Raw genomic sequence first — 10,707 nt, forward strand, 5'->3', positions numbered from 1 at the left:
TTAATGTTGAACTCTTAACTTGTGTGTGTGTGTGTGTCTGTGTGTGTCACACACCAGAGGCTTCCCAACAAAAATACACAAGACAAGAAAACGTATCAAAAAAGCAAATACATTAAAAAGTTACCAGGGATGAGAATCTGTAGCTCTCCAGATATTATTTATGCTACAGCTGCCATCCCTGGCAATAGTTGTGCTGGCTGGAGGAGATGGGGGTCCAGCAGCAGCTGTAGGGTCAGTAGGACATAGGTTATGGGGAAGAGAGTTGTGCCCCTCTTTGTATCCAGTTATCTCAAAAATTACCAGTCCCAGATTTTATTGTGCTTAGGCAGGTGGGATAGGCAGAGCACTATATAATTGATCCCAGGAGCAATCCCAGAGCTGCTTATAGGATTTGCAGCCCCTCCTACGTCATGGAATTAAGTGCTGTGATCTTCCATGTGTCAGATCCATTTGGTAATGTGCTTGCACAGTACAATTTTTTAAAGCAGTGACTGCACTGGCTGAGAGGGAGCAGGTGTTTTCTTAATCTTCTCTGTAGGCTGTTCCATAACAATGTTCTTTTTATAGCTTGGAATACGTCAAACATTGCAATTATAAAATATTTAAAACCCATAAAGTCAAAAAGTACATAAATATAGCAAACAAAATTCACTAAACCTCCAAAGATGAACACAGGTTTTGGGTTTAAAAGAGGTCCATGCTACAACAGTCTGGGTCTTTACCTATCAATAGAAAGGTGTAAATTGGTGCAAACTAAGCTTCCCTGCAGGGATGCGGGTGGTGCTGTGGGTTAAACCAGAGCCTAGGGCTTGCCGATCGGAAGGTCGGCGGTTCGAATCTCCGCGACGGGGACCCGTCGCTCGGTCCCTGCTCCTGCCAGCCTAGCAGTTCAAAAGCACACCAGTGCAAGTAGATAAATAGGTACCGCTCCGGCGGGAAGGTAAACAGCGTTTCTGTGCGCTGCTCTGGTTCACCAGAAGCGGCTTAGTCATGCTGGCCACATGACCCGGAAGCTGTACGCCAATAAAGCGAGATGAGCGCTGCAACCCCAGAGTCGGCCACAACTGGACCTAATGGTCAGGGGTCCCTTTACCTTTTAAGCTTCCCTGCAAGGGCTGCTCCCTTAGTGGGGTGCCACTAAAAGTTCCAGGGGGTGGGGGTTACCTTCCTCTCTTCATGTGACAGAGGCAAGGCTTCTGAAATGAATCTTATGGTTAAGATAGGCACTTACAGTCCTACAGGTATCCCAGTCCCAAGCCATTTGGGCTTTAAAGGCCAAAAGCAGCGCGTCTGGAAACGCATAAAGGTGTGGCGGTGATTAATCAGCAGCCCTCGCTCAGAAAACATTTTGAAGTTGTGCTACAGATAAAAAACAGAAAACTGTCAGTCCCGCTCTCAGGAAACGGACAAACCAGGGCGCCTGTTCCTAAAAGCTGTTCCCCTTCCTTTATCAGAATTTCCCTTTCCCTGATGAAGGAAATTTGCTCTAATTCCCCCCCCCCACACACCTTCAACAGGCCTCCTGCCTGCAGACTAAGAGAGCATTATTGTCATAATCGATTGTTTTATTTATTTTTATTTGATTCCTGTATTGCAGGGGGTGAGACTAGATGACCCTCGGGGGTCCCTTACACTCTACAATTCTATGATTCTATATACAGCCCAATGCCAAAGAAGGCTTCTGAGCAGAATATAAAGACCATCAAGATACACAAAAGCGTTGAGACATAAATATCCCATAGCTAAAATGTACGCTAAAACAAGAACACACAAGACAGCAACTAAGAAAACGGAAGAGTCGGGCAGGGGAAGCCCACGTGTGCGGCGATCTAGGCGAGCCGTTCCGGTCCGGTGCCGCTGACGGGAACTGTTCGGGAGTAGAAAGTTTTCACCCGGAGAACTTAGGAGAGCACACCAACCCGGAAGCGAGCTGAAAGTGGCTTCCTTCCCATGCGTATTAAAGAAGAGAGAAGATGGTGGCCACGCGGCGGGGAGCGCGGCGGAGTGAGCCGGAGAGCAGGGACCACCCTGGAGAAGCGAAGGTGAGAAGGGAGCGGAGCGATATCTAGGGAGGGGGGGGGGGGGACAAAGGGGCAGCCGGCCCGAGCGATTCTGTTTCCGGCCCGCGCATCTCCCGCGCTGGAGTTTGAATGCGCAGACCCCTCAGTCCGCCCGGGAGCGCGCGTAGCCTCCGTGCGCGTGACCGGAGACCGTTGCGCCGCGAGCACTGCCGTGGATCCACTGCGGAGGATCACTGCAGCTCTGATGGCGGCGGCCGCGGGGCTCCTGCTAAAGTGCCCTTCCCAGAGGTGCGTGCCTTGAAGCGCCCCCCCCACTCTTCTTCACTGGGGGGGGGGAGCAGGGCGGCGCATATGTGTTTTGCATGATGGATATTAAGATGGGCTCGGGGTTGGAGAGATGCGGTGCAATCTGAGGCACCGTTCTGGCTGCTGCCTTTCTGAAGGAGAACATTGCAGAGAAGATACGGATATCTCAGCTGCACGCCTATGGCTTATTCTTAGTGGGGCTCATTCACCCCATAGGGAAAGCCCTCGAGGCAGGACCACCCTCTGCCTTTAGGAGGGGCAGGTTACAGAGGTGAGAGATTGAGCGGCAGAGCTACCACCTCAAGATACGCCCGCTGTGGTACTGGCTGCCCTCACATACAGCGGAGGATGCTGCCCCATTGCTAGCGCTGAGGTAAGATTCAATTGCTGGCATGGTTTCCATACATAGAAGTAGGGATTGTCATTTTGTTGTTTCCCTCAAGCAGCAAAATGTCTTGGGCTGGCAGTGCTTGCTAGCAGATTGTACCTTGTTGGTTTTATGGGTACGTTTGTGAGGTAAGTGTAGCAGTATTTTTTAGAATTGCCTATAGCTAGATAGTTGCCATACAGTGTGGATGTGTTGATGATCTAGTTTCTGCAAACTGCATGGTGCATGATGCTCCCATAACATTTACAGCCATGGGGACTTAAATAGCACAGCCATTGTCAAAATGGGACCACAGGAGTCCTTCAAACATAATGATGCTTTCTGGTGTTTTAGTAAAACCCTAAACTGCTGCTGAATTATGCTCCTAAGCAGATGCGTAAGTGTCCTCTTCTCCAAGTGAGAGTTACGGTACATTAAAGCAAACAGTTTGGGGGTCTTATCTTTTGAATTGTCTATCAAAAAACTTATAAATGGTTTTTGTTGGCAAGGTAAAACTAAGAAGATGACTTGCTGTGACAATTCGTGTAATATTGTTTCATTCTAACAATAGCTAATGGATTAAAAAGCCACAATGCACTGGAATCTGAGAGTGGAGTTTCTCATGTGGCTTTTGCCTGTGGAAATAGCTTTTACATATTATTTAACATTATTCTCTTTCTTACAGCTGGACTCAACGGAAGGCAGCACATCTGTCAGGACAACTAGGAGAAGTAAAGTGAATTTCCCTGCAGAAGTTGTTCCTGAGCCTCCTCTTGAGAAAACAAAGGAGTCTGAAACAAAAATGGATGCGGAGGAGCCTCCGCAAGCGCAGGCATCTCTGAATAGGAGAAAGGCTGTAAATTTGGCAGACTCAGTTGCTGAACTGCAGGCTGATGGGGATATTTCTGAAGCAGAATCAAATTGCTCCTCTGTGTCTGGTCTTCAGACACCTTTATTTATAAGAGTAACAAGAAGGCGGAAAATTGTAGTTCCTTGTCCACCAGAGACGCCCACTAAAAGCAGGCAGAGCAAGAAAGCTCCTCTTAGTGAAGGAAGCAGATGTCAAGAAGATGATGACATATCTGAAGCAGAATCATGTTCTTCCACTGTTTCAGGAGTACGGACTCCAAGTGTTGCAAGAATGACTAGAATTCGGCAAGTCAAGACTACTGTTTCACCAGTGTGTGAGGCCCAAGCTGAAGAGGTTTCTGATACAGAATCATGGTGCTCCGGTATTTCTGCAGAGCAATCTGCCCAGTCTAAACGAATAACCAGGAGCATGGGGCTGAGATTGTCCAAAGAAGCAATGTCTCAGCCTGAAAGAAAAAGTGAAGCTGTGGTGGAAGAAGCAAAACTGACTGACTGTGTAACAAAATCTGAGACTATTGTAATCTCTGATTCAGAGCAACCTACAAATTCTGATTTAGATGTAGACCAAGCCTCATCCCTCTCAACTCTTTTGATAAACGAGAAACCTAGCCCCTGTAAAACAAAGGGCCATTCTGAATCTGTTCTCAACAATGATCCAAAACAGATTGTGTCAAGCAGCCCCCCACGAAAGGCAAGAGAATGCACAAAAAAATCACCTAAAAAAGGCAAGACAAATGAGAGGAACTGTGAATCTGTGGGCAGTGTGGAGGTAAAGATAAGACAGGAGAAAGATATCAAGGAATTGGTCACAAAACAAATGTTAGCTGATGTATATGAAATTGCGGAGAGCACAGAGGAAGTGTGTGATCTAACTTTAGAAAAATCCATAAAGGTAACTAAGAACCAGTCACCTATAAAAAATAATTCGGACATTTCTCCATATGATGACATAAAACTTGATCAGTCTAGTATGCTCCTGAAACAGACAGCTGCTAATAAAAACAAAAGCAATGTGGAACCTCAAAAAATGGATACTGGAAATGTTACACAGTATCAAGTAGAAGAGGCAATAGAAGTAGGCAAGCCATCAAAAATAGATAGCCCACAAAAAAATATTATCCAATCACGAAATATAGAAAGCAACAGTGATGACTGCAGAATTTCTGTTGCAAGTTCAGACAGTGATGGAAGGCAAGATGAACCAGTTGCTGAATCATCTTCACATACAACCAAAACAGGCCATGAATCACATTTGACTGTGTCACTTCTTACAAGTGATGAGGGTGAAGAATCTGAAAACAGTGATTTAGAAGAAATTAATGAAGTAGAAACAATTGCCAGTTCGGCAGATACTAGTAAAAAAACCACTACCACCTTACATGAATCACATAGTGAAGAACTATTTGTAATTGATAAAACTCCTGGCTTGGACTCCACCAGATCATGGTATTTAGAAGAGAAGGACACAGAAGGTAATAAACAAAGTGAGGAATCCTCTGAATTGGAAGAGAGTGAAGAAGAATTTATAGATGAGGAGGAAGATTTAATAAATGAAAATAATAAAATGTAAGTTATCTCAATGAACTTAGTTATAGTTTATGTTAAGCAGTATTATTAGATGCATGTATCTGGGGCAGAATTGTTTATTGTTTTACAAGGTCTGAGAAAATGGAAGCAGTGGCAGACATGAATTGTCTGATACATGATTTCTAGTTTTCCAGGGAATAGTCACCATGGAGTAGGGGCAAAAAAGCTGCTTTAAAGTTACTGTAAACTAGGCTGTTGACAGTCTGTGGATTTGCCATATGCATTTCAGCTGCTTTTTAAGAGCTTTCTGATGGGAGTGTACAACCTTGGTACTCTGTTGAAAGCCTCTGTTGCAGCTCACATGCCTTAGGGAAAAGTTAAAACTTCAGTTAAAGGGTTGTCTGCATGTCTTGGTTCCTATGGGAAGGAGTTAATAGGTGTGTGTCAGTGCTTTCGAGACTGATTTGGTTTGCTCATTTAAATATTTTTCTGTAATAAGCTTTAGAAGGTGGTGTCAAAATGCATGTAAATTTAACATTTCTTTCTCTTCTAGTTTATCATTTTCAAGCAGCATTGATCCTGGTCTAAATGTTAAAAACCTTGGAGGCTCATATATTAGTTTTGATGCAGGAAAGCAGAAATCTGGCTTTCAGGGAGTTGTGCCACTAAAGGAGAAAAAGAAAGATGAGGTAAAGTACCCAATGTTCACTGTTGTGCTAAAAGGTGGGTTAGAAGGAAGCCCTCAGTAAAACATTGAAGGAATCTACTCCTTGTTTTTGCCAGAAAAACTGCATTTTCCAGATTTTCTTTTCTTTGATACTCCTTTCTCAGCTTAACTTCTCAACTGTTCTGTGATTTCTACAAGTCCTATTGAGCCACTCGTCAGTAACCTTCCTGTGACTCAGGTTTTTTGTCCTGACCTAGTCCTTAGGGAGCTTAACTTTTATTGTAACGGCAGTTTTCAAGTTTCCTAAAAATTCTTTTGTGTTCTGTCTGCTTAGCACTGTGTAGTAATTATGCTACTTTAATATACCTTTATAGCTTTTGAAAAAGAGTATTATAACTCCAGATTTTGAAAAAAAGGAATCTGTTCCACCTTTGAAAGAATCGGTCCACCAGTTGAAGAAACAACGTAGGGTAAGTAGAGCGTTACTGAGAAATGCTCAATGCTACAAGAATTGGGCTGACTTTATAGCTCTCTGAGGGCATGTAAGCACCCGTCACTTCACTTCTCAGCTTAGTCTGCTTTACAATGATTAGATAATGGGATTATTATTATTATTTAATTTGTAAAGCGCCCTTCATCCGAAGATCACAGGGCGGTTCACAACATAAAAATACGAAACAGGAACACAAAAAGCAAAGCAATAACCCCTCTTCCACAGTCATATTTAAAAGATCATAGAATGTTTAATCAGCCAAAGGGTGGTGACATATAAGCTGTTCTGAACTTCTTGGAAGAAGAACAGAAAATATGACAAATGAAAGATGAAGAAGGTTGACAATAACAGGCTCTTCCTTTTTAAAAGCACTCTTCAGCCCTTGAGCAAAATGCCAGAGAAATCAGATTCAGTCAAGTGCTCCTTAATGTTCATGTGGTTGCATGTGACAGCTGCAACACTGACTCAGTAGGTCTTTTTTACAGCTTAGCCTGTGAAGTCAGACAGCAGCATGTGAAGAAGACTTAAGAGCACATGGGTGCCAGAAGAAAGGGGCTTGCCAAGAGATTATGATTCCTGAAGAGACAAGAGGACTTGGAGGCTTTAGGATGGGTGTGGGAAACCATGCAAGAGTGAGAGGCAATAGCTTAGAGGAGGACAAAAAGGTGAAAGCTTAAGATTGGATGTTTGTGGATATTTGGGGGAACAGAGGAGGAAGTAAGCTTCATGTGGAAGATATGGCTACAATGAATGAGGAAAGAGTGATACTGTGCATATGGTGATGTCAGCTTGTAAGTGTGGGTTACTTAATATTACAGGAGCTTCTTGGGTATTTGAGTTTAATTTGGCACTAAAGTGTCATATTGAAACTGAGATGTATTCACTTGAAACATTAGTTAAAATTTAAAGGCTAATAACAGAGTCTGACTTCAGCCCATAGATGCTGTATTTCCATGCCCACTGCTGGATGGTGGTGGGAAGCTGTATTATCAAAACATTGTCAGAGGAAATCCAAAGCTTTATCTATAGGGATAACACACATGCACACTCATTCACATTCACACACTACTTAAACACCTTACCCACTTCTTACCTGTATAATTTCTAAAGTACTTCTTTACTTTAAAAATAACACATAAAGACCTTGGTAAACTAATAATGTTGGTTTTGATAGTTACAGTTGCATTTTTAAAAATTCATTGAAGCCTGTTTAAATACAAGGAAAATGATTGAATATTGTGAAAACTGCCTTAATGTAAAGCTCTAAACGTTAGAATAACCTTTTGTTATATGTCCAGCTTCTAACACTTTTAATCATAAAGCTTGCTTGCAGTTCTTAACTAGCTGATTTAATTGCATGAAAATGCAGTTGTTTATTAGCAAGTGGACAAATACTGAACTGCTGTTTCTTGGTGTGTTGAATACAGGCAGAGCGAGAGAAAACAACAGGCAATGGTTGGTTTGGTATGAAAGCCCCAGAAATGACTGATGAATTGAAAAATGACCTTAAGGCTCTGAAGATGAGGGCAGCCATAGATCCTAAGAGATTTTATAAAAAGAATGACAGAGAAGGTCTCCCCAAATACTTTCAGGTAAGAAAATGAAGATATTTTCAACTGGTTTTGGGTTTCTGCTACACCACACTGAAGTTAAGCATACTTTGGAACATACTGACCATTATCTACTTTCCTTAGGTGACAAATTTTGTATGTGCATGTCACCTTAAGAATTAAACACTGCATTAAAATATGCTCCAAAATCTGGGCTTATTGTATTCCAGCATATATCTTCCTTCCGTCATTCAGTTGCATTTCATTTGCTCAGCATAATGCTTTTTGCCTCCTGACTTTCAAATGCAGTATGCACAAAACATTTCTGTGTTCATTTTTTTTCATTGCTACTGCTTGAAAAAGAAAGTGCATGGCTCCCTGCTACATCCAAAGCTTCACTCCTTGTATATATTTTTATTGTAGCCAGTTACTAGAGTCCAGAGCACATATAAGCAGTAGTAAATAGATGGTATGGTGGGGCTGCATTGCTCACCAGACCTCCTGATGGCTGAGTCCCTGCAGCACATGAGGGGAATTGGTGGCTCTCTATTGCGCTGACATCACCCCCTCCACTCCACTATGCAGCAGCAACTTGACCACTGGGATATTACAGCTCCACAATGCTGACCATCACAACAGATAAGCATACTGAAGAGTCAAATGGATTCAGCTGAACTTGCACCATTATTTGAACTTAAATTCAGTAAACATGTTTAACTGTGTGCTAGATTTATGAATCTCCCCCTAAGATGAGCTCAATAAAAGTGTCTTAGCATGCTGCTTTTCTTTCTTTTATATCAAAACCTTTTCTGGATATTGCAAGTTCTTCACTGTATTTAGCAATTGTGTTTGAGATTGTAGTATGTACTGGGCATCACTGCTCTTTGTTTGTCCAGTGACACCTCTTTTGTAAAAATAGCCCTTCAAGTGTATGTAGCAATAAAATATCTTCTATTTTCTTTTCTCAGGTTGGAACTGTTGTGGATTCTCCAATAGACTTCTATCATGCCCGAATTCCCAAGAAAGAGAGGAAGAAGAACATAGTGGAAGAACTTCTGGCAGATTCTGAGTTTAGAAGGTATTTGGAATGAATTTCAATTGAAAACTTTATACAAGCAATGTGGTGATGTCAAAGATTCTGTGCCTGATTGGGACATGCATGATGGTTCAGTGCTGCCCGTTCAATCTCTTGTTAGGGTGTATGAAAAACAGTACTTCTGTTTAATTTAAATCAACTAATGAGTGTAATTTCAGTTGTGACTAGTAGAATTGGCATCATAGCATAGCTGTTTTTATACTAATATAAAACAAAGCTGTTAGCTATAAAAATGTTCCTTTTTTAAGTTTCTTGGAACTAGTTTTATTCTAAAAAACCATCTAAAATCTTTTCTGAGTTTTATTGTAGCTAGTAGGATCATACCAGGGGTCCTTCTAGTCCTGAATTCTGTTTGTAACAGTGGTTAGTCACATGTCTTCAGGACGTTCACAAGGAGGGTATGAGGCAACAGCTCTCTTCTGGTGTTTGTTCTGGTACTCAAATGCACCAGCATTGTATACCATGGTTCATTTTCTCTATCATGGCCAACAATAATTGCTATTATTAAATTAAATCTATTTTTTGGTTTGGTCTATGACTGATGAGAGTCACTACACTGCTTAAAGTTACTTTGCACCTGCATATTTTTAATGTACGTTATTCATACTTTATAACATCATTTCTCTTGTTCAGATATAATAAAAGGAAGTATCAAGACATCCTTGCTGAAAAATCAGCCCTTGCAGCAGGCAAGAAGTATCGGAAGAAGAAAAAATTCCGCACATAGCTTAAAAAAAAAAGGGAGGGGGGCTGAACTTAAATTCCCCATTAAAGATTATATATATAAGATTTTGCAACTACTGGACTCAATTATCTTCTCAGGAAGAAGAGGACAAGGCCGGTCCTGGTTTTCCAACAATATCTTGGAAGTGGAATTGAAATATGTAAACCGCTTTGTGGTTTTCTTTACAAACAAGCAGTGCATAAATTTTGTGAAATAAAAGATAAGATGATGGAACTAACCTTCAGAAATAAAAAAAAAAATTATGCAAGATTAAGCATTCTGAATATATATGGGTCAATTAAATTAAAAAATGACAATTCTAATATAAACTTAAGAACCTTAAAATGAAAATTTGTGATGTTGGCATAGAAAAGTGTAAAACCTGTGTGTGCTTCCCCATTAAAATATTTCTAGGAATTCACGATCAGGTGACGTTAATGCATTATATTCACCAATGAATTTAAGAAAATTTATTTTGTTATGGAAATATTGTAAAGGTATGCTCTGGAAAAGGTAGGAATTCAATATCACAGTCTTCTGATCATTCTGGCAGCACATTTCAGCTTGCCAGACAAAATGATCTGCCCTTTCCTTCCTGCTCCCGAAGTGCTGTTTTGGGTGTTCTCCAAACCCACCCAGCCCAACCAATTGGGGAGAGGGCATGGGGTAGAAGAAGGGGAAGACCTCATTGCGGAAGCTGTTGCACAGGGCTTCAGTTGAAGGGACTCAGATGAATCCTGACCTGAGTTCTATAACAGGTAGGTCTCGTACCTACGGGACCGCCTCTCCTGGTATGCCCCACGGAGAGCCTCAAGGTCCATAAATAACAACACCCTAGTGGTCCCAGGCCCTAAGGAAGTTAGATTGGCTTCAACCAGAGCCAGGGCCTTTTCAACTCTGGCTCCGGCCTGGTGGAACGCTCTGCCTCATGAGACCAGGGCCCTGCAGGGTCTGATTTCTTTCCGCAGGGCCTGTAAGACAGAGTTGTTCCGCCTGGCCTTTGGCTTGGAGCCAACTTGATTCCCTCCCTCCCTCTCTTTCTTTTTTCTTTTCCTCCTCCTGCGATGAGGCTACATTTTAATGTTT

At 42.0% G+C, this 10,707-nt stretch overlaps 1 protein-coding gene across 2 annotated transcripts; it reads left to right on the forward strand.

The window, feature by feature from the left end:
* The first annotated feature begins 1,886 nt into the window (after positions 1–1,886).
* On the forward strand, positions 1,887–10,042 carry DNTTIP2 (deoxynucleotidyltransferase terminal interacting protein 2). 2 transcript variants are annotated; one of them, XM_083444876.1, is made up of 7 exons: positions 1,887–2,042; positions 3,380–5,130; positions 5,645–5,780; positions 6,133–6,228; positions 7,679–7,843; positions 8,770–8,879; positions 9,531–10,042. In XM_083444876.1, exons 1-7 carry the CDS (start codon positions 1,974–1,976, stop codon positions 9,622–9,624), a joined length of 2,421 nt encoding a protein of 806 aa, XP_083301002.1. In that variant the 5' UTR covers positions 1,887–1,973; the 3' UTR covers positions 9,625–10,042. The 2 variants fall into 2 exon arrangements, with proteins under 2 accessions (XP_083301002.1, XP_083301003.1); XM_083444877.1 differs by lacking the exon at positions 1,887–2,042 and adding an exon at positions 2,408–2,700.
* The last annotated feature ends 665 nt before the right edge of the window (positions 10,043–10,707 follow it).

The sequence above is a fragment of the Podarcis tiliguerta genome (assembly GCF_965153285.1).
Source record: "Podarcis tiliguerta genome assembly, chromosome: 6".
In the NCBI taxonomy this organism is placed as follows: Eukaryota; Metazoa; Chordata; class Lepidosauria; order Squamata; family Lacertidae; genus Podarcis; species Podarcis tiliguerta.

Bases quoted from the DNA above. Each gene is read 5' to 3' on its own strand.
- DNTTIP2 (XM_083444876.1), top strand. From the start codon at position 1,974: ATGGTGGCCACGCGGCGGGGAGCGCGGCGGAGTGAGCCGGAGAGCAGG. The intron at 2,043-3,379 runs GTGAGAAGGGAG...TCTTTCTTACAG, and splicing joins ACCACCCTGGAGAAGCGAAG to CTGGACTCAACGGAAGGCAG. The intron at 8,880-9,530 runs GTATTTGGAATG...TCTCTTGTTCAG, and splicing joins GCAGATTCTGAGTTTAGAAG to ATATAATAAAAGGAAGTATC.